At 44.4% G+C, this 24300-nt stretch overlaps 1 protein-coding gene across 3 annotated transcripts in view; it reads left to right on the top strand.

Moving 5' to 3' along the window:
* KCNT2 (potassium sodium-activated channel subfamily T member 2) overlaps positions 1-24300 on the top strand; it is a 1050204-nt gene that overhangs the window by 407048 nt on the left and 618856 nt on the right. For all 3 annotated transcript variants that reach the window (XM_030206382.1, XM_030206381.1, XM_030206379.1), the window contains exons 7-8: positions 15281-15364; positions 22999-23093. In XM_030206382.1, coding sequence (XP_030062242.1) covers positions 15281-15364; positions 22999-23093 — 179 coding nt within the window. The remainder of the gene's footprint in view (positions 1-15280; positions 15365-22998; positions 23094-24300) is intronic.

The following is a 24300-nucleotide window of genomic DNA, read 5'->3' as shown; positions in this document are numbered from 1 at the left end:
CAGACCCTGCTTGAATACCTTCTGCACTTGTCCGAGTCTGGTCTTAAGACCAACTCTGTAAGAGTTCATCTTAGTGCAATTAGTGCATACCATTACCGTGTGGAAGATAAGCCGATCTCGGGACAGCCTTTAGTTGTTCGGTTCATGAGAGGTTTGCTTTTGTCAAAGCCCCCCGTCAAACCTCCTACAGTGTCATGGGATCTCAATGTCATTCTCACCAGCTGTTGAAACCCCCTTTCGAGCCACTGAATTCCTGTCATCTGGAGTACTTGACCTGGAAGGTCATTTTCTTGGTGGCAGTCACTTCAGCTTGTAGAGTCAGTGAGCTTCAAGCCCTAGTAGCTCATGCTCCTTATACCAAATTTCATCATAATAGAGTAGTCCTCCGCACTCACCTTAAGTTCTTGCCAAAGGTGGTGTCGGAGTTCCATCTGAACCAGTCAATTGTCTTGCCAACATTCTTCCCCCGTCCGCATACCCGCCCTGCTGAACGTCAACTGCACACATTGGACTGCAAGAGAGCATTGGCCTTCTATCTGGAGCGGACACAGCTCCACAGACAGTCCGCCCAATTGTTTGTTTCTTTTGATCTCAATAGGAGGGGAGTGGCTGTCGGGAAACACACCATTTCTAATTGGCTAGCAGATTGCATCTCCTTCGCTTATGCCCAGTCTGGGCTGACTCTTGAGGGTCATGTCACGGCTCATAGTGTTAGAGCCATGGCAGCGTCAGTGGCCCACTTGAAGTCAGCCACTATCAAAGAGATTTGCAAGGCTGCGACGTGGTCATCTGTCCACACATTCACATCGCATTACTGCCTACAGCAGGATACCCGACACGACAGTCGGTTCGGGCAGTCGGTGCTGCAGAATCTGTTTGGGGTTTAGAATCCAACTCCACCCCCCTAGGCCCATTTTTATTCTGTTCCAGGCTGTACTCTCAGTTAGTTTAATAAGTTTAGGTCAATCTCAGTTATGTCCTCGCCGTTGCGAGGCCCAATTGACCATATTTGTTGTTTTGAGTGAGCCTGGGGGCTAGGGATACCCCAGTAGTGAGAACAAGCAGCCTGCTTGTCCTCGGAGAAAGCGAAAGCTACATACCTGTAGAAGATATTCTCCAAGGACAGCAGGCTGATTGTTCTCACAAACTCGCCTGCCTCCCCTTTGGAGTTGTGTCTTCCCTTGTCTTTGTCTTTGCTATTTACTGGCCTGACGAACACGAGCGAGTTCGGGCGGGAAGATGGTTGCGCATGCGCGGTGTGCGTGCACGCGCGAGGCCTAGCAAACGTCTTTGCTAGGGAAGATTTTCGATTGGAGGAGCTGCCGCGGACGTCACCCAGTAGTGAGAACAAGCAGCCTGCTGTCCTCGGAGAATACCTTCTACAGGTATGTAGCTTTCGCTTTATTGAACATTTCTGAAAACAGTATCACAAAATACAGCACTCCAGAACAAATAAGTCATAACATAACTGATCAGCAAGATCCTTTTTTTTTTACGAGCTGGCCAACTGGCTTTGCCTCCTAGGGAAGGAAATTCGCGTACAAATGAGCAGCTCATTTGCATGCGATTTCCTTCATGCATGCCCTTCCCTTATCGATTCGCTAAGGGATCGGCAAGGGAAGGACTCTTCGTGTAGTTTAGTGCACCTGGCTTTAAATCTGCTCCAGGGACCTGCATACTGCTGTCATGGAGCTGGCTGGCATAGAGGCTGGCAAAAAAATGTTTTAAAGTTTTTTTTTTTGGGTGGGAGGGGGTTGGTGACCACTGGGGGAATATGGGGAGGTCATCCCCGATTCCTTCCGGTGGTCATCTGGACAGTTTGGGCACCTTTTTGAGACTTGGTCGTGAAAATAAATAGACCAAGTAAAACCGGCCAAATGCTCGTCATTGCCGGTTTTCTTTTTTTCCATTATCAGCTGAAGCTGGCCATCTCGTAAGCACGCCCACGTCCCGCCTTCGCTACCCTGCTGACGCCCCCTTGAAGTTTGGCCGCCTCTGCGACGGAATGCCGGTGAGTGTGTCCAAAAATCGGCTTTCGATTATACCGATTTGACCGGTTTCAGGTGAAAATTGTCCATTTCAGAACAGCTAGGGCCCTTATGCTAAAGTTTGGCAGGCACTAATGGAATTTTTTAACCATGGGCATCTTGGTCTAATCTAAGCTAAGACAAGACTTGTTTACTGCATAAATCTCAATTAGTGGTCCAAGGTAGCTTACAACATTAGAAGCTCAAATAATACATATGGAGAATTACATCAAACATAATACCTTAAAATCATACATTAAGAGCATTGTAAAAAATGACATTAAAAATTTTCAAAGAAAAACTCCTAAAACTTATCAAATAAAAATGTTTTCAGTTACCTTCTGAACTAAAAATAATTTGACTCAGTTTTAATGTATAGATGCAGGTCATTCCATATAACAATGGCATGATAAGAAAACATTGAATCTAGATGATACTTAAAACATACTCCTATAACAGTAGGAAATCTTTGTAAAAAAAAGTATTAAATTCCTGAGATGAAGAGAACAGTGATTGGGACAAAAGTTGAATGAAATATATGAAAAACCATGCGAGCAGTTTTAAAAATAATTCAAGCTTTTAAAGGGAGCCAATTGAGCTTATGGATCAATAAGGCAAAGTGGTGCTCATGAAAATGTGATCTAATTCTTAAACGGAAGATAGTTTTCTTCCATAGACTCACCACCTGAGGTTCAAAAGTAAGAAAGGAATCCAACATGACACCCAAAACCTTTGTGTTGTTATCTGTAGGTAAAGTTTTACCCTGAGGCAATATAATATTGGGAGGAATTATTATAGATGGATTCCAGAACCAAAGAACTTTGGTCTTATTAGCGTTTAACTTGAACATATCAGTATTTGCCCAACATTGTTTTTTTTTCCATACAACATATTTTCACAAAAGTGTCCTCCAATTTGGCATACACTGGAAACATTAATATGTCATAATATGTCATCAGCATGTGAAAATAATCTTTCACCAACCCCCAGTGAAATAGTTTCCAGAGAACTCATAAACAAATTAAGGGCCCCTTTTACAAAATGGCAGTAACCCAATGTGGGCTTACAGCTTGCTAAAAGGGAAGTACCACCGGGCTACCGCAGCAGCCCGGCAGTACTTCCGAAACCCAGCACGCCATCATATCCGGCACTACAAAAATATATTTATTTTTGTAGCTCTGGTGTGTACCTGGTGGTAATCGGGCAGAGCCGTGCGCTGTCCAGTTACTGCTGGATTAACGCGGGAGCTTTTTCAGTCACCTTAATTGGTGGCAGTAAGGACTCCTCCCTCCAAAATGGCTGTGCAGTAAGTGCTTTACTTGATGCGTGGCCATTTCCAGCAGCAAGACCTACCTTTTACCTACTGCGGTAAAAGGGGGCCTCAGCGCACATCAGAACCACACACCGATGCTAGCGCAGGCCCCCTTTTGCCACAGCTTGGTAAAAGGGGCCTAAATAACAAAAGTGTCAGAGGTGAACCCTGGGGTACCCCACAGGTTGAACGCCAACTTTGAGAATATTTGCCATTTTTCTAAACACAATAACATTGATTGAGCAGGAAGTCCCTGCATCTATTAGTGCATGTTAAGTTTTAGTAAAAGGTCCCTATGTTTGTTTTGTACCATACCTAAAGTGGTAGGATAGTGCAGGATATAAAATGTTTAAATAAAATAAATAACTAGAAATGCACTTGGGTTCCACACCACTCCTGCATTTGAGCTGACTAGAAGGAAGTATTTCTGGGCTGTGTTTTTGTCATGTGAATAAACAATGTGCAAACATTACAATTTTCAAATTTATTTACTCTTTTACCCCAATCTTCCACTCACAGATTGAAAACAAATGCAGCATGTAATTAAACTGTGGAATATGTTGCTGGAGAATGTGTTGAAGGTGACATAACAAAGCAGGGTTCAAGAGAGGTTTGGACAAGTTCCTGGAGGAAAAGTCCATTACAAAAATTATTAGCCAGGTAGGCTAGGGAGAGCCATTATTTATTCCTGGAAATGAGCTATGAAAAATAGATCTACTTTTTGGGATCTACCCGATACTAGTGACATGGACTGGTCACCGCTGGAGACAAGGTGCTGGACTCAGTGGACATTGATCTGATCCTGCATAGCTTTTCTTTAGTTCTAAAGTCCTAAGGTATAAAGCAGACAGACACTTTGCATGTATATACTTTCCAGACAATTATGAAGGGAAAATACTTAGGAGTATGTTTACTAAGGCACGCAATAGGCGCGTTAGCAATTTTAATGCGCATTAATGTATTGACACGTTAGCATTTAATGGCCTTAACTTTAAAGGCATATTAAAAATGCCAATGCACATACCTCTTATGTAGTTTCTGTTTAAAAATTCATTGTAAGAGAAATACATTCAAACGTGTATGTATTTTGAAAAGAGGCAGACTACTCACAATTTCCACCTAAATTGTCTTACAACAGTCGTACCCAAACTGTTGGGATCTGTGAGTCCATTCAGGGGTTCAGCGGGACACAGACAATACAAATAAAGGAATCGATATTCAAAGCAATTTAGCTAGTAAGAAACAGCTCCTGGCCAGTTAAATCACTTGTTCGGGGTTAACTGGTTAGTAGTGCCTAATGCAAAACCGGATATTCTAGGGGGCCTTCAGAATAGCCGGTTTTGCATAAATGTCAGTGCTATCACTATGTGGTGCCCCATTGCCAGTTAACTGCTGAATATTGTATTTATCACTAATTCAAAAGACACCAAAATATTCAGTACTAGTAAAAAAGACCCGTTTCTGACACAAATGAAATGGGCGCTAGCAAGGTTTTCCTCGGAGTGTGTATGTTTGAGAGAGTATGTGTGAGAGTGACTGTGTGACAGAGAGAGAGTGAGACTGGGTGCGAGTGTGTCTGTGAGAGAGAGAGTGTGTGTGTGAGAATGAGAGTGTGTGCCAGGCCCCCCTCCCTCCCTCCCGTTCCAGGGTCGTCCCCTCCCTCCCAGTTTCAGGGTCATCCGTCCCCTCCCTCCCTCCCTTCTTTCGAGTGCCAGGGTCACTCGCTCCCTCCCTCCCTCCCCGTTCCATGGTCGTCCCCTCCCTTCCTTCCGTCCGAGTTCCAGGGTCGTTCCCTTCCGTCTGAGTTCCAGGGCCGTCTCCTCCCTCCCTCCGAGTTCCAGGGTCGTCCCCTCCCTCCCTCTGAGTTCCAAGGTTGTCCCCTCCCTCACTCCCTCCGAGTTCCAGGGTTGTCCCCTCCCTCTCAGGGTCGTCCCCTCCCTCCCTCCGAGTTCCAGGGTCATCCCCTCCTGATTTATCCTTTATATGGAGAAGGAAACATTGTTGATTTAAACTTAGAATGAACTCTCTACTTATCTTATGGAGTGATTGTTGCGGTCATGAGTGAAGTTCGTCTTGCTTGGGTCCCAGTCGATAAAGTGACGTAAAAGTGGCTGTGGTGTACAGTCCAATGGAGGTTTTTGATGTCCAGCTGTTAGTGTCTCATGCTCAGTTGACCGTCCGTGTTTCAGGGTAGTCCCCTCCCTCCCTCCCATGTTTCAGGGTCGTTCCCTCCCTCTCTTCTTCCCTCCGTGTTAGCCTCCGTAATCGGGATATTGGGCAGCGCTGGGATAGCTCTACAGGGAGGGGTGGGGGCCGAGGGGGGGTGATGCGCCGAGGGGGGATTGATGTGCCAGGGGGGGTTTGATGCGCTGGGGGGGCTCCAGCTCCTGATCGCCGCGGCCTGGCTGCTGCCGGCCGGCCTGCTCTTTCCCGCCTTCCCCGGCGGCTCCGTGATCCACGTCCACGTCACGCGCCCCGCCCCCTCCCAGGTCAGCACCGCCCCCCCAGGGGTGTGGCCACAATGGCAACGGTGACGTCAGCCAGGGCTTCGGAGCCTAGCAGACCAACTCTGAAGAAAGACATGGACACAGGCAGCCAGACGCATAGAACGTTGGAGGTGAGAATTATTATATAGGATAGGAGGCAGATATAGAATATTATACACAAGGAGGAAAAGCTTCAGCTGACCCAGACCAACTTATTCAGTCTTAAACAAGGGTTAACTTCTCTATCATTGGTCTGATGTGGGAGAATAGTGAAGCAAGCTGTGCGCTCTGAATATGTGAAATATTGGCTCATATTCAATATCCACTGCAAGTTCCTGAAGCAGTTAACGAAATGCTGGCCATTGTCAGACCAGAAGTGGACTTGGATTGAAGACAATGGGGTCCTTTTACAAAGGGGACCTTTTACCGCAGCAGCCCGGCAGTAGTTCCCACCCCCAGTGCATGTCTTATGGTGTGTACCAAGTGGTAATCGGGCAGTGCCACGGGCTACCCGGTTACCACCAGGTTAGCATGGGAGCACTTACTGCTACCTTCTTTCTGAAAAGTTCCGAGCGAAGAGAACATTTCTCTGGTAAGTGTACACTATTTTGCTTTGTGCTTTGTGAACTTAAAGATTGGGGTTTAAAGGAGGAATTGTAGGTTAGTGATAGGCAAAATAAAAATATAAAAAGCAAATTTTATCAACTAATCTCCATAGTCTTTTCCACTTAGTTTTAAAAACTTTGTACCACAGCATTAACAGATAGAATCTAACTTGCACTGCAGGATCGAGTTTAGTCTTCCCGCCCACCCCTAAGACAACTAGAGTTTTAAATACATTTCATTACCATCCAAGAAGGAAACACTAAATAAATCATACAATATACTATATAAACTAAAAGACACTTTTATATTAGGCTATTATCCTTAATACTGTAGCAAGAGTAGCAGACTTGGTGGAGCTGAGGGAGACAGAGAGGTACATAGAGAAGACCTACAGGGATGTTGTAGAGAAGTCCCAAATCTAGTCTGGCAGCCCCTATGCTACCTTGGAGGAGGGAGGTCTCCTAGAAGGAGAGTATCACCCTGGTGAAATAGGAAGTACTCCTATAGCCAGGACCTGCCCACCAGGGGGTGTACTATCCTCTCGCACTGAGGATATGTCTCCAAGTACTTCCCGGGAAGGAAAGGTTAGGACAGCTGTTGTAGTTGGTGATTCGATCATTAGGCATATAGACAGCTGGGTGGCTGATGGATGTGAGGATCGCCTGGTGACTTGCCTGCCTGGTGCGAAGGTGGCGGACCTCACGCGTCACCTAGATAGGATTTTAGATAGTGCTGGGGAGGAGCTGGCTGTCTTGGTACATGTGGGTACCAATGACATAGGAAAATGTGGGACAGAGGTTCTGGATGCCAAATTTTGGCTCTTAGGTCGAAAGCTCCAATCCAGAACCTCTAGGGTAGCATTTTCTGAAATGCTACCCGTTCCACGCGCAGGGCCCAAGAGACAGGCAGAGCTCCGGAGTCTCAATGCGTGGATGAGACGATGGTGCAGGGAGGAGGGTTTTAGATTTGTTAGGAACTGGGCAACATTCTGGGGAAGGGGGAGCCTATTCCGAAAGGAAGGGCTCCACCTTAACCAGGGTGGGACCAGGCTGCTGGCATTGGCATTTAAAAAGGAGTTAGAGCAGCTTTTAAACTAGAAACGGGGCTAAGGCCGACAGTCGCTGAAAAGCGCATGGTTCGGAATAAGGTATTTTTCAAAACAGGGAAGATAGAGTATCCTGATAGTGAGGTTGCAAAAGAGACCGTAGTAGATCAGGTGTCCTTAAATAAAAATAAAAATCAGACAAAAGACTGCAAATTAATACTGTCAAGTACTAAGCATGATGTAAATAGGAACAACAAACATAGTTTGAAATGTCTATATGTGAATGCCAGGAGCCTAAGAAGTAAGATGGGAGAGAATATATTGCACTAAATGAAAAATTAGATATAATAGGCATCTCTGAGACCTGGTAGAAGGAGGATACCAGTGGGACACTGTCATACCGGGGTACAAATTATATCGTAGTGATAGGGTGGATCGAATTGGTGGAGGGGTAGCATATTAACGAGAGCCTTGAATCAAATAGATTGAAATTTTTGCAGGAAACAAAACACTTCTTGAAATCATTGTGGATTGAAATTCCATGTGTAAAGGGGAAAAGGATAGTGATAGGGGTGTACTACCGTCCGCTTGCCAGGATGAACAGACGGATGCAGAAATGTTAAAGGAAATTAGGGATGCCAACAAACTGGGCAACACAATAATAATGGGTGATTTCAATTACCCCGATATTGATTGGGTAAATGTAACATCGGGGCACACTAGAGAGGTAAAATTCCTTAATGAATTCAAGGACAGCTTTATGGAGCAGCTGGTACAGGAGCCGACGAGAGAAGGAAAAATTCTAGACCTAGTCCTTAGTGGAGCGCATGATCAGGTGCGGGAGGTAATGGTGCTGGGGCTGCTTGATAACAGTGATCATAATATCATCGGATTTGATATTAGCTTTGACATAAGTATACATAGGAAATCAAATAAGTTAGTGTTTAACTTTAAAAAAGGAAACTATGATTAAATGAGAAGAACGGTGAAAAACAAAACTTAGAGGAGCAGTTGTGAGGGTCAAAAATTTATATCAGGCGTGGATGCTGTTCAAAAACAACATCCTGGATGCCCAGGCCAAATATATTCCGCGTATTAAAAAAGGAGGACGGAAGACCAAACGACAGCCGGCGTGGTTAAAAAGTCAGGTGAAGGAAGCTATTAGAGCTAAAAGAAAATCCTTCAGAAAATGGAAGAAGGAACCAACTGAAAATAATAAGAAACAGCATAAGAAATGTCAAGTCAAATGCAAAGCGCTGATAAGTAAGGCTAAAAGGGACTTCAAAAAAAAGATTGCGTTGGAAGCAAAAACATATAGTAAAACTTTTTTTAGGTATATTAAAAGCAGGAAGCCGGCAAAAGAATTGGTTGAACCGCTAGATGACTGAGGAGTAAAAGGGCGATCAGGGAAGACAAAGCCATAGCGGAGAGATTAAATGAATTCTTTGCTTCAGTCTTCACCGAGGAAGATTTGGATAGGATACCGGTGCCAGAAATGGTATTCGAAGCTGACGAGTCAGAGAAACTGAATGAATTCTCTGTAAACCTGAAGAGTAGCAAATCTCCTGGACCGGATGGTATTCATCCCAGAGTACTGATAGAATTGAAAAATGAGCTTACAGAACTATTGTTAGTAATATGTAATTTATCCTTAAAATCAAGTGTGGTACCGGATGATTGGAGGGTGGCCAATGTAACGCCGATTTTTAAAAAAGGTTCCACAGGACATCCGGGAAATTATAGACCGGTGCCGGGATAAATGGTAGAGACTATTATTAAGAACAAAATTACAGAGCATATGCAAAAGCATGTATTAATGAGACAAAGTCAACATGGATTTAGTGGAGGGAAATCTTGCCTCACCAATCTACTACATTTCTTTAAAGGGGTGAACAAACGTGGATAAAGGTGAGCCAGTTGATATTGTGTATCTGGATTTTCAGAAGGCGTTTGACAAAGTGCCTCATGAAAGACTCCAGAGAAAATTGGAGAGTCATGGGATAGGAGGTAGTATTCTATTGTGGATTAAAAACTGGTTAAAAGATAGAAAACAGAGAGTAGGGTTAAATGGTCAGTATTCTCAATGGAGAAGGGTAGTTAGTGGGGTTCCCCAGGGGTCTGTGCTGTGACCGTTGCTTTTTAACATATTTATAAATGACCTAGAGATGGGAGTAACTAGTGAGATAATTAAATTTACTGTTGATACAAAGATATTCAAAGTCGTTAAATTGCGGGAGAATTGTGAAAAATTACAAGAGGACCTTATGAGACTGGGAGACTGGGCATCTAAATGGCAGATGACGTTTAATGTGAGCAAGTTCAAAGTGATGCATGAGGGAAAGAGGAACCCGAATTATAGCTACATCATGCAAGGTTCCACGTTAGGAGTCACGGACCAAGAAAGGGATCTAGGTGTCGTCGTTGATGATAAGTTGAAATCTTCTGCTCAGTGTGCTGCTGCGGCTAAGAAAGCAAATAGAATGTTAGGTATTATTAGGAAAGGAATGGAAAACAAAAATTAAGATGTTATAATGCCTTTGTATCGCTCCATGGTACGACCGCACCTCAAATATTGTGTTCAATTCTGGTCGCCGCATCTCAAAAAAGATATAGTGGAATTAGAAAAGGTGCAGAAAAGGGCGACAAAAATGATAAAGGGGATGGGACGACTTCCCTATGAGGAAAGGCTAAAGCGTCTAGGGCGCTTCAGCTTGGAGAAGAGGCAGCTGAGGGGAGATATGATAGAGGTCTATAAAATAATGAGATGAGTTGAACGGGTAGATGTGAAGCGTCTGTTTACGCTTTCGAAAAATACTAGGACTAGGGGACATGCGATGAAGCTGCAATGTAGTAAATTTAAAATGAATTGGAGAAACTTTTTCTTCACTCAGAGTGTAATTAAACTCTGGAATTCGTTGCCAGAGAATGTGGTAATGGCATTTAGCTTAGCGGAGTTTTAAAAAGGTTTGGACGGTTTCCAAAAGGAAAAGTCCATAGACCATTATTAAATGGACTTGGGGAAAATCCACTATTTCTGGGATAAGCAGTATAAAATGTTTTGTACTTTTTTGGGATATTGCCAGGTATTTGTGACCTGGATTGGCCACTGTGGGAAACAGGATGCTGGGCTCGATGGACCTTTGGTCTTTCCCAGAATGGCAATACTTATGTACTTATGTACTCAATGGTTGGCGATAAGTGCTCCCCCCCAAAAAAAACGACCATGCTTGGATTAGTGCTTAATGCTACCTCAATGGGTGGCGGTAAGTGTCCCCCCCCCCCCCCCCCCCCGAAATAGCCACGCGATAAGTGCTTCACTTGTCGCATGGCCATTTCCTGAAAACAAGAAAGACCTGCCTTTTACCCGCTGTGATAAAAGAGGGCCTCGGCGTACATCAAAAACATGCGCTGATGCTAATGGAGGCCCATTTTGGTGCAGCTTCATAAAAGGGGCCCAATGTCATTAGAACCAAGCAAAGTAAAAACTGTTTTTGATTGAAAAATTATATGGTTGAATTAAAAAATACAAAAATACACAGGAATTTTTTTGTGCCAATGATAGAGAAATGAACCCTTGCTTAAAACCGAATAAGATTAAGTTGGTCTGGGTCAGCTGAGGCTTTTTCCTCCTTGTATATATTATTCTACATTTTCCTCTTACAGTGAATATTTTGGTGTGAGGGTGTCTTTTGAATTAGTAACATAGTAACATAGTAGATGACGGCAGAAAAAGACCTGCACAGTCCATCCAGTCTGCCCAACAAGATAAACTCATATGTGCTACTCTTTGTGTATACTTTTCCTTGATTTGTATCTGCCATTTTCAGGGCACAGACTGTAGTAGTCTTGCCCAGCACTAGCCCCGCCTCCCAACCACCAGCTCCGCCTCCCCCAACCGGTTCTTCCACCCAATCTCGGCTAGTAATATTTGGTACTCAACTACCTTCCAATTATATTGGAATATTGAATTTAACCAGCTATGGTTTAGATGGCAGAAACCTGGAAATTCAATGCTGGAGCCTGGACCTTGCCCAACATTGAGTTTCCAGGCATAATGCTCAGAAAAATGCTGAGTGCCAATGGTTGAATATTGACCCCAAAATATTTTCATGCTGCTATAATGTATGTAAGTAGAATGCAGAGGCCGCTGTGGAGACAGGATCAGCAGAGGCTGTGGGGATGGTGATAGCAACATCAGTAATTTCAGGGGATGGAAGAAGAAGCAACAGCTGCAGGGAAGTGAAATCAGTGGTGGTGGTGGTATGGCTGTGATCAGAGGTGGCTGTGGAGGCCAGAAGTAGGAGTATCAGGACCAGCATCTGCTTGCAGACCTAGTAATTGCACGGTAGTATCAGCAGGTGAGAATGAAGAGATATTAGTGGTGGGGACTAGCTTCAGGGAGAGAAGAGGCCTGTTAGACTTCTGGGACTGGTGGGGGTGGGGGAGGAAGAAAGATTGCCTGGGCTAATTAGGGGAGAGAGGGTGGTGGGGATTGGTTAGTAGGGTGGGGAGAGAGAGAGGGGCTGGTTGGGGGAGCAAGAGAAAACGAAAGATTGGTGGGGACTGGCTTGGAGGAAAGAGAGAGATGGAATGAGAGAGACTGGTGAACACTGGTGAAAAGGGAAAAAAAAGAGAGTGGTGAGGACTGATTGGAGAGAGAGACAGACAGACAGACTAAGAGAGGAAGGAGAAGGGAGATAAGGAAGAATAGTGGTGGCAGGCTTGGCACTGAGAGGCAGATGCACTAAAGCTAAATGAGCCTTTAATGACTCTCCAACGAGGAAAATTTGATCCGTTGCATGCATCAAAGGGCTTTTACCGAGGAAGCCAGCAGCTAACGAAAACGGAATGGAGATGAGCAATTAGTGTGAAAACCCCATTGAAACGACATGCACTAACCTTTTCCGATTGCCTTTACGCAGGAAAAAGGCAGGAAAACTAACGAGAGGTCTGGACCACTCGTTAGGACAGCTCTGTGCCAGGAAAAATCATTAAGAGAAAAAATAAACAAACTTTGAGCCAATCCCAGCGCATTAGCAGAGCTAAAAGCGCTGTGATTGGTCCAAAGGACGTCAGAAAACACATAAAAAAATAAAAATAAAAAAAGGATCGGGAGGGGGCAAGGGCGCTCATCAGGAGCGTCCTGTACGGACGGCCTTGCCCCCCCCCCCCCCGCTGCTCCCCACTTTCCGCCGCTCCCCCACCCCAAAAAAGCAAAATTCGAGCAGCCCCTGCCCCCCTCCCTTCCTCACTACTCTCACCTCAGCTCCGCCTCCCGACATCCTCCGTCCTGTGCCCCGCCCCCTTTTGGGGTCGTCGCCGCCATTCCCCTCCTCCATCGGGCCCCCCTCCCTCTTACCGGGCCCGTGCAGCGCCTCTCTCCTCTGTCCGAAGGCGCTGCACGGGCAAGAAGAAAGCCTGACGTCAGACAGGGGCGGGCCCAGCAGGAGAAAGACGCGCCATCGAAGCTGGGCGAAGGCAGGCATCAGGCTTTCTTCTTGCCCGTGCAGCGCCTTCGGACAGAGGAGAGAGGCGCTGCACGGGCCCGGTAAGAGGGAGGGGGGCCCGATGGAGGAGGGGAATGGCGGCGACGACCCCAAAAGGGGGCGGGGCACAGGACGGAGGATGTCGGGAGGCGGAACTGAGGTGAGAGAGTAGTGAGGAAGGGAGGGGGGCAGGGGCTGCTCGAATTTTGCTTTTTCGGGGTGGGGGGAGCGGCGGAAAGTGGGGAGCAGGGCTGCTTGAATTTTGCTTTTTCGGGGTGGGGGGAGCGGCGGAAAGTGGGGAGCAGCGGGGGGGGGGGGGGGGGCAAGGCCGTCCGTACAGGACGCTCCTGATGAGCGCCCTTGCCCCCTCCCGACCCTTTTTTTTTATTTTTGTTTTGATTTGGGAGCCATGTGCTTGTGATTTGACTGTGTTTTGACTGTTTGTGGCATGCGCAGAGCAGCTAACATAACGCTTGGCTGCTCTGCGCATGATTTGGGGGCCGATTAACGATGTGTATTGTGATTCTTTGATACATTGTACGTTTCAATACCGATCTCAGCATGTGTGACTTTTTTTTTTGGTGCATTTTTCGTTATTTTAAAATCGTTAGGGACTTTAACGATTTAGATTTTTTTACGTTTGGTTGCTGCATCTGCCTCTGAGAGGCAGGGAGAGGGCTTTGGGAACAGTGGTGGGGATGAACTAGGGGCTCCCTGAACTTTCTAGAGGTTCATATGGAATCCACACATCCAAAAAGGTTGAACGTCTGTAGTACAGAAAGGCATTGTCGAAGGGGTCCTTTTATTAAGGTGCACTAATGGATTTAGTGCATGCTAATGATTAGTATGCACTAAATGATAAGATGCCCATTATATTCATATGGGTGTCTTACATTTAGCACACGATAATTATTAGTGTGCGCTATCTCTTTAATAAAGCCTACCACGAGAACCCATAATGACTAGACCACAACCCTTACACTCCTTTACTCAGAATGTCTTACGGTATAGCTACATGACCTGATCCTCTTGTCTTCTTATCACTTTGTAACACCAATTGTATTTCTTCCCTGTTACGGCGATGCCTTAACAGATCTTTGTGAGCCACATTGAGCCTGCAAATAGGTGGGAAAATGTGGGATACAAGTGCAATAAATAAAAAAATAATAAATCAGAATTTAAAAAAGGTATGGGATAAGCATGTGAGATCGCTTAGGAAAAGGAAGAGTTAGGGGTTACAGAGGATGGCCAGACTGCATGGGCCATATGGCCTTTATCTGCCATCAAGTTTCTATATTAGTAAAATAACACCTAAGTTTCTGTAGGAGTTGTAGAAGCAGCTTTATTTTATGCTTGACTATGGATTCTTTGTGAGAGTGCAGAGAAAGTTAATGAGGCATAGTTTTAACAATCTGTAGAGTTAATAGTTCTGCTTATTTAGATTTTCTGTGCAGTTTGCTGAATCATGCCTTTGCAGTAAATAAACTCATAATATATGGTTGCATTGTATGTGGACTACATTTCTATTCCGTTAGTTTTCACTTGTGCTGTATTTTTTTTTTATGGGACTGATTTACTCATGCTTTTCTTCATTGTGTCTCTATGGGGAAAACTTTAATGAACTGGGCCCTAAGAGATCAATGATCAAAATAAAACTTAGTGGCACTTTTCTACAGTAACAAAAATGTTTTTGGTGAAGGCCAGCAGTGGCCTCTTCCACTCCTGCTGAAATGGGGAAAAGGAAAAAGTGCAAAAAGGTTACCTGAAAGTAAATCTCCTATGGATTTCTTCAGCAGAAAACAGAATTTAAGTCAGGTAAAGGGTAGTTGATAAAAATTCCACTCCCCCCTCCCCTATTTGTCTAGATTTGTATTGGGAAATTGCTACCATACACATTTGACTTGCTAAATTAAGGGACCAGATTGAAACATTCACAGGACCATAGGTGCCAACATTTGAAATTGATTAGTGTTCCAAACACACTGGACACAATGAAGGAGCTTGCTCAGTATTGGAGGTGGTCAACATCCATTGGTACCCACAGAGCTGGATCCTATGCACAGGTCAGGGTTTGAAAATTTAGACAGCCTAGCTGTTACATTTCTGTTCACATCTCTACACAAAAACATGTTTTAAATCTTCCTGGACAAAATTAGTGTGGGGATATCTAGACAGATATTCAACTGCACTTTTAGCCAGGATTAAGATAACCCATTAAATTTACATTTTATCTTACCTGCCTAGCACATTTTGTACATTTCAGTACAAGTACTTCAGTTCTTAGCGAATTATTATGTGTTCCTTTTTTGTCTTTTCAGATATTCTGGCCTCCATTGAGGAACTTGTTTATTCCTGTATTTTTAAACTGCTGGCTTGCCAAACATGCTTTGGAGAATATGATTGTAAGTATGTCATAAATAAATAATGCCCTTACTCCCCTAACAAGGCTCATATATGGTTTTAACCTCCACCTTAACCATATATCATATAGAAATCATTCATATGTTTTTTATCACCTCAGCAGTGCACATGACCAACTTCACTCTTTTATTGGACATTCAACAGCACCCAAATCCTCACTGGCAATAATATTTTATTAAACTGTTTCTTCATTTACTTATACTTTTTAATCTCTAAGTTACTTATAAGCAATACTTAACTTGCATTGTTGAACCCCTGGTCTGACCGTTCAGTGCAAGTTAAGTATTGCTTATAAGTAACTTAGAGAATAAAAAGTAAAATGAACAGTTAAATAAGTAAATGAAGTTTAATCAAGTCAGACTTTAAACCATTTCCGCCAGGAATGTATTTGGGCTAAGTTATGCAGTTGGGTAGAAAATAAAGAAGGAAATACATACTAATCAGTGTTGTTATATGCAGTTGCATGCAGTTGAGTTGATGTTGATTCATGGTGACTCTATGGATAGCTGTCCTCAGTTGTGTTTCATCTTCAGTCTTGTGGATAATTGTTGATAAGAACACACCCATAGCTGTTAATGCATGGATCCATTGCTTTGCTGGTCTTCCTCTCTTGTCTCAATGTTCAAGCTTGCGAATTATGATGTCTTTCTCTAAAGTATGAAAGTCAAAGTCTTCTTTTTGAGCTTCCAAGAAAAGCTTAAGTTTGACTTCTCTAATACTAATTGGTAAGCAGTCCAGGTTATGCAGATACATACATATTTTATTTAGTTATTTTTAAAGATGATTACAGATAATTTAATAACAAAGATAAACATTATGGCAAAGCAAATAGAAAAAAAGGAAGAAATAGCAATAATTAATTCATCCACAATAAAGTGTGATCCAAGATAAAGGAAACATAATAAGAAAGGAAACTATTCTTATTACAATACAGACGCAGAATCACTGCACAGTCTGCCAAACTGACCTCAATGGGTTGTGGAAAAGATATCTGAACTCTCAATTGTTCCCTAGACACAAATAATTCAGGGGGCATTTTACTAAGGTGCGCAGAAAAATGGCCTACGCTAGTGTAGGCACGTGTTTTGGGTGCTTGCAGATCCATTTTTCAGTGCACCTGTACAAAAGGCCTTTTTTGGGGGGGCCAAAAATGGACGTGCAGCAAAATGAAAATTGACGCGCATCCATTTTGGGCCTGAGACCTTACCACCACCCATTGACTTAGCGGTAAGGTCTCACGCGTTAACTGGGCAGTAATCGTCAGCACTCGTACAATGCCGATTATCACCCGGTTATTGCTGCATGCTGGAAAATAAAATATATTTTCTGCTGTGCATAGTGGACGCAGATAAAAAATGAAATTACCACCTGGGCCACATGGTAGCCGGGCTGTAGTTCCGAATTGGCACACATTTGGCGTGTATAGGCGCTTACACAGTTTAGGCCCAAAAAAACATTATGACATATTATCAGATATAATAACACAAGAACAGGGCAATCCTATATAATAATTTGCACCATGAACATTCCATGAAGCTGCCTGGGCCCGTGCCTCCATTCTGATTGGCTGTGCCTGGGACTGAAGCCTCGGATGATGTCATCCAGAGAGCCCAAGCAACAGCAGTGCGGGCCCAGGCAGCTTCATCGAACGTTCATGGAAAATAAAAGCTAAGAAAAAGAAAGGACAAAAACCAACCGAGACTGCCGCCCTCCCAAACCACCCTCCTGAACCTGCTCACCGAACGCCCTCCTGAACCACCCCTGACACAACAGACAAGATAAGGGGAAAAAAATCACATGAAAGAAAGTGACAGAAGCAACTTAACTCTTGCTGCCATGACACAGGCACCTGACAGGCAGCTCCGAACAGAAAAAGAAAAAGATGATTTGAATCCTACTCCGAAGCCTCTGATGCGCCCCCCCACCCGAAGCACATCAACCCCCTCACCACCCGCAGCTGCCACTGGTAACGCTGTCCAGCTGCTGCTGCTGCTTCTCCTGTTGAGCAGCAGCGGCCGCTACAAAAAGAAAAAAAAAGATAAATGTTTTTAAACCCAGCCCAAATCATTCGCAAATGCCCGAGTCTTAAAGCGCAGTCTCTGCAGCCGCTCCTCCTCTCGCCTCCACGTCATTGCCCCTGGAGTAAGACCCGGAGGAGCACAGCGATGTGAGAGGAGGAGCGGCTGCAGAGACTGCATTTTAAGACTCGGGTATTTGCAAATGATTTGGCCTGGGTTTAAAAACATTTATCGCTTTTTTCCTTTTTGTAGCGGCTGCTGCTGCTCAACAGGAGAAGCAGCAGCGGCCGGACAGCGTTACCACTGGCAGCTGCGGGTGGCGAGGGGGTTTGCTGCGCCAGGGGGGGAGGGGAGCTGGAGGGGGGAGGGAGGGTCGCTGGACATGGGTGGCTGCAGGGCAGGCAGGGGGAGAGGAGGGTCGCTGGACATGGATGGCTAGAGGCGGTGCAGGGGAGAGGGAGGTGAGGAGGGGGTCCTGAGACCAGAGAGGTAGGGGTGGGGCCCTGTGAGAGGGGGGGTAGGGGCTCACACTCACTCACTTACAGTCTCTCACATACACTGTCTCTCACACACTCCCTGTCTATCACACTCTATCTCTCTGTCACACACACACAGTCTCACACACACAGACACTCTGTCTCTCACACACTCTGTCTCTCTCTCTCTCTCACACACACACACACACACACACACACTCTGTCTCTGTCTCTCTCTCATTCTCTCTCTGACACACACACTCCATCTCTCACACATACTATCTCTCAAACATACACACTCCGAGGAAAACTTTGCTAGCGCCTGTTTCATTTGTGTCAGAAACGGGCCTTTTTTACTAGTCATAATATAAACCAGTCCCAGCACCTGGGACCTAGAATGTAAGACCAGGAACTCCTGGCGATATTTCTATGTTATGCTATTTAAATCAGGAAATACTCTCTTTTGAACCAAAGAACTTCTCATCCATAATACAGAAATAAGACTTATGAACTAAGGTTCGGTCCAATTCTAGGGCAAAAGTTACTACTAAGGTAGTCCTTTGGGTTACCACCTCCAATGAGGATTCCAAGAATTCGGTGATATTCATTGCTGAATGTTCTCTCTCTCAAATAAAACATAGTCACATTGAGATGAAAGGGTCAAATATTGAGCCCTTACAACTAGTAGCAAAGACTCTGCAAGTATCTTCAGTATTTCATGCATATATTTGTGCAACATATCTACTGGAGCTATCAAAGGAAACTTAGGAAAATTAAAAAAACTTAAGGTGTTCTTCTGGCTTTGGTTTTCCAGATGTTCCACTCTCCTACATGTTTAAGCCTTATCCTTTAACAAATCAGCATTAGTTTCCTGGAGTTGTTCCACTTTGGCTTCCAAAGAGCTCACTCTGTTAACATGTTGTACCAGCTCCTGTGAATAGCCTTCCAAGGCTTCTTTGAAATTAGACAAAGATCAAACAATATAAATATACACAGCTCCTCCACACACATACAGAACTGTCTTATAATATCTGATTGTTATACTAATATATGGAGTGGAGGAGTGGTTAGGGTGGTGGACTTTGGTCCTGAGGAACTGAGTTCAATTCCCATTTGAGGCACAGGCAGCTCCTTGAGACTCTGGGCAAGTCACTTAACCCTCCATTGCCCCAGGTACAAATAAGTACCTGTATACAATATGTAAGCCATATTGATCCTGCCATGAGTGGGAAAGCACAGGGTACAAATGTAACAAAAAAAAAAACCATGCTTCACCATTATCATGTTACCCAAAATCCTTCTTGATACAGTACAATTACATTTTTTTTCTCCGTTTATCATATTGCCCAAGATCCTTCTATAACACTAAATGTCTATTCTCTATTTTCCACTGATCATTATGTATTGTAAGCCACATTGAGCCTGCAAAGAGGTGGGAAAATGTGGGATACAAATGCAATAAATAAATAAATAAATAAATATTTAGTCACTGATAATAAGAAGGAACTGACTGCTTAGTAACTGTGACTACTGGGGATTTTTGCAGCCATTGCACAGCAAGCACAGGAGTTTTCTGTGTATATACTGGCTACCAGTGAGGTCCATGAACTGTATCCTAGACCTATATATCTGCTGTACCTCTCCCTCTCCCTTTCCTCTTGGGTGTGCCTCTATAGATTGTTTAATGCAGCAGCAATGATATGGACAGCACTCATGTCTTCTCCAGCAGTCACAGGGACACAGACATAGACTGCAGACAAACGGTAGCTGCAGAGACACACCCATACTTTTATACAGAGATGGTATGGAAGTTCAGGGAGGGGAGTAGTGGTGGGGGTAACAGACATGAGGTGAGTGGGAACTGAGAAATGGACACAAGTGGGGCAGGGAGAGGCCAGAAGAGTGTACAGCAGAGCAGCAAGGGCAGAATGCAAGTGAATAGGCTGTACGGTGCACTCAAGGCATACAACTCTATTGCAAAATAACATCTAAAACATGGCAACACAGTGTCTGAATCCCAAAAAAAGAAACACCACTCACCTTGGCCACTGTTAATAGGAAGTGCAAATTTCATTGCAGAATTCAGATGTAATCAAAATGCATGATGGTTACCATTTCTGTGCTTAAAAATAAGGGCATTAGGAATCTGAGTGTATCCAGTTCCATCTTTTCAGAGCCCATATTCCTTATTTCCTAGAGATTTAAACCCACCACCTATGAATAATGGGTTAACGGTTTTAAATACTAGGCCACCTTATCTGCTACATAGCTATAGCTCATGGGCATCTGTACTGATGTCTTAGAAGGAGAGCATGTACATCTGAGTGTAAAAGTGCATATTTGTCTGGGGAAAGGTTACTATAGTCTGCTGACACAAACAATGGAGTTTTCTTGAAGTCTGAGAGATCAACCAACCAAGAGTCCAAAACCCATCCTTCTGTGTGGGAAAGGAGAGGTTAAATTATGACACTTTGGCAAACTACTTAAGGGACCCTTTATATGACAAAACGGCCATTTTGCACATTCCCAATATTAAACTTAAAACAACTTTTCCCAGAGGCGGCCAAATACCTATGGCTAAGTTCTGTGCAATCTCCACAACAACCTCTTCCCAAGGTCTGGTTGTCAGTCCCAAAACACTAGTATCTTTGGTGATCCTGATCCTTTGAAGTGCCTGCCAGTGACATCTCTGCACACAGTAATTTTATTTTTACTTCAATGTGTTTTTTCAGAGGAGGAGTTATGTTTCTCTTTTTTTTTTCTGGCTCTGTGTCCTTCTCAGTAGCGTCTTTCAGTAATAATTTTTGCTGCACAGTATTGTATCTGATTCAACTCTGTAGTATCAATAGATGGTTCCTTTTTGCAGATTATGTCCTTGTTAACTTTACTTATCATACTTTTTACTTTAGGTGTGAAGTTTAATTTAGGCAGTCTTTCCCTTTTCTGAACCCCAGAACATATCAATCTTCATGCAGGCTAGCAGATCCACTGCCACCTCCTCATTCTCTTCTCTCTGAGTCCTGGTTTGTTTATATTATTCATACTCCAGTGCAACTCCCCCTCCACTCTGGTCCATTCTGCATGTCCTCCCCACTGTTACCTACTCTGTTCCTCACCAAGCTCTTCTTCCTGCTTCATTTCCCCATCTAATACAGTTTTCCCCCAAGTTAACCCATATAATTGCTCTGGCTGTTTTGACACCTCTTTTTTTCATTCTTCTTTAAATCTCTTTTCTCTTCATTTTTTTAATGCATCATTGACTAATTGTTTTAAAATGTCCTTACTAAAGTACTTTTCTTAAATGTGTCCACTTGGTAATCTTATATTTACATTTATTGCTTTTTGTATTTTCTTTGATATTTTTTCTCATTCTTCCATTTTTTGGTGAGCTCTCTCTCTCTGTGTACCTCTGTAACCAAATATAGGGCTTGTGGCATAAAAGTAGCAGTATATTATTCCCTTTTCATCTTCAGAAATCCACCTTACAGATTTAGTCCTCTTAACTTTTTTATTAGTTTCTGTGCTTTATCTTCTGCTGCACTGATGGACATATGATCAAAAGCCCCACGCTGATCAAAAGCCAAACAGCGCTCTAAAAATAGTTCTCGAAAAGCGCGTAGCTTTACTGCACTTATGATCAGAGATAATTGCATTCAAATGTAAGCATGTAATTCTCTCTTATCATGGGGTAGAAGTGCAGGAGGATTGTAATCCTCCCAAACATGACAATCCTCCCGTACTTGTTTGACAGATCTAGGCAGTCAAAAGCCCAGTCCTGTCAAACACAGGGGCTGGAGGTCCATGGGACCACCAGACCACAACTACCCCCACCCGAGCCAAGCAAAACGGGGCTGGAGGTCCAGTGAAACTCTGGTCTTCCTGACCCCCTCCCTGACAGGTTCGGGGGACTGGAGATCCAGTGGGTCTTCAGCCCCCTCTAACCCTCCCAGCATCCCTTATATGGTGTGAAGCCCCGTCCAGCGCTTCCCAGGATGCACTGGGTAGGGCTGGGCACCACCAATGGAAGAAAAGGGAGTCACCTCCCTCCTCCAACTGAAGGTAGGGGGTGAGGAAGGGCCGCTAGACCACCAGGTGGGGGGGATTGACCTGTGGCCCACTGGGCCACCAGGGACATCGGAGGGATGCTGGAGGGGTTAGGGGGGGCTGGAGACCCACTGGATCTCCAGCCCCTCTGAACCTATGTTGGAGTGGGGACTGGAGGATTTCCAGCCCCCTGTCGCTGGGGGGGGGGGGCAGTTTGGGGTTCCTGTGGGGGGGCTGCTACATTGGGGGGAATGGGGTCTTGCTGACATGCAAATGCATGCTGGACAGGGCTCACCATTCCTCCGCAATGTTCTGCAAACCCTAACACCAGCTTTGAGCTGGTGTAGGGTTTGCCACAGCCAGCGGGCCAATCTTTGAAGTGCTGGTCGCTGGTCATTGGGGATGAATAGGTTTAGCATGCATTTGAAAGCTACTTGCACTAAGAGCCCTGGTTTGCATGCATTTGCATACTAGTTGCATTCAGAGCCTATGAGCGCATTGTTTCACGTGCTCGGGGGCTCTGATCATGGGGCAGTAGCAAACGCAGGCACTACTAGTATGACGCTAATAGCCTCTAGCGCCTGTGTTTGCTTCTGATAATCAGCCCATGAGTCCACGAACAAATTCACCAGGACCTGTTGCTACATCTAAGATGCTATCTACCTCTAAAAGTTTTGCACTATCACTACTACTGTATTTAACTCTAGTGCATAAGCTGCAGGTGGGGACACCTTTATCTTGGGCGATATGTGGCCAATATCCTTTTTCCTTCCTTCCATGCTTCTAATGCACTTCTGCTTTGCTGAGATTTTATATAGATGTTATGCTACAGGGTCACCTTGTTAAGGTACTCAACAAGACCTGGGGAGAAAAGTGTTTTCTCTTCCCCTCAGAGAAAGACAGCTTTCCTGTTGAATTTTGCAGTGTTCCCAGATATGTTCATAACTAGTGTCTATACAGAATGCATGCATAAGGGATGAACAATTTTCAAAGCATCAATTTCTTTATGATTTTTCTGTGCACAAAATTGGAACTGTCCATTAATATGCAATGTAATAATTTTTTCCTTTAATTTAGAATGATCTTCACAGAGCCATCCAACGTACACAGTCTGCAATGTTTAATCAAGTTCTCATCTTGATTTCTACCCTGCTTTGTCTGATCTTTACCTGGTGAGTTATCCAACCAAAACTGTTCTTCCTTTGTACAGGGCTATTCATAGCATATGGATTGTTCAGATATTGCATTTGTATCCTCTAAATATATTGATAGGTGGTGGTAGGAGTAGCTACTATACACTCATTATAAACACTCCTACTGCTGAACAGAAGGGAACTGCATTATCAAATTCCTATATCCACGTACTCAAGAACCTCTCTAGTAGTACTAGGGCTTCTAAATATATAGGAACTAGTAAAAAAGGCCCGTTTCCGAAACCAATGAAATGGGCGCTAGCATGTGGCTTTTTTTGTGTGTGTGTGTGTATGTGTCACAGAGTTATTTTGTGTGTGTGTGTGAGTGTGTGAGGGTGCGGTGTGTGTGCAGGTTGTTGATGTGTGTCTTTTTTTGTTTTGTTTTGTTTTTTTTGCTTGGGGGTTGGGGGATGTGCTGTGCTGTCCTTGGTCGCTGTTTGCTGCTGGCTGGGTCGCGGGTAATCCTTCCAGCTGGGCCGCAGCTTGTCCTGTTCGCCCACGTCCCAGATGGTGATGGGCACGTTGTTTTCCGGCTCCTCTGACTCCATGTCAAGCGATCCCAAATATAGTCTGTGCTATAGGCCCTCTGGCACTCTTCAGTACTGGCATTATGCATTTAAAATTCCCCCCCCCCCCCCCCCGGTCTATTTTTGCACATACCCACAGCAGGAATATTCTTCTCTCGTTCCAGCGGTGGTTCTGTGCTCTCCATGCTGCACAGATAATGAGCCATTCTGCTGGGGAATGCTCCTCCCTTATTGTCACGTAGTTTCCTCTGATTGGTCCGTCTTACGTTGCCTAGTGTTGCCTGGGAACGGTGTTGTGATGGTCCTTTGTGTTTCAGAATGTTGAGGGTGTTTTTTCTGATTGGTCCGTCATGCGAGAGCGGGGCAGAGAGACATGGTCAGTGTTGTGGCTTCACCACCATGAATCCATGAACCCTTCAGGGAGTGACTGAGTGACTTCAGAACGTTGTCTTCAGAACGTTGAGGGTGAGTTTTATTATAGTAGATTAGTCACCCTCTTCCTTGGCCGACGTTGTCCAGCGTTTCGCTGTGTAAACTGCTGCGTCAGGGTCCAACGTCGGCCAAGGAAGAGGAGAGTGACTAATTCCTATATATTTAGAAACCCTAGTGCTACTAGAGAGGTTCTTGAGTATGTGAATAAAGGAATTTGATAATGCAGT

Source organism: Microcaecilia unicolor, chromosome 6 (genome assembly GCF_901765095.1).
Source record: "Microcaecilia unicolor chromosome 6, aMicUni1.1, whole genome shotgun sequence".
In the NCBI taxonomy this organism is placed as follows: Eukaryota; Metazoa; Chordata; class Amphibia; order Gymnophiona; family Siphonopidae; genus Microcaecilia; species Microcaecilia unicolor.
This window is presented reverse-complemented; position numbering and strand designations above follow the sequence as displayed.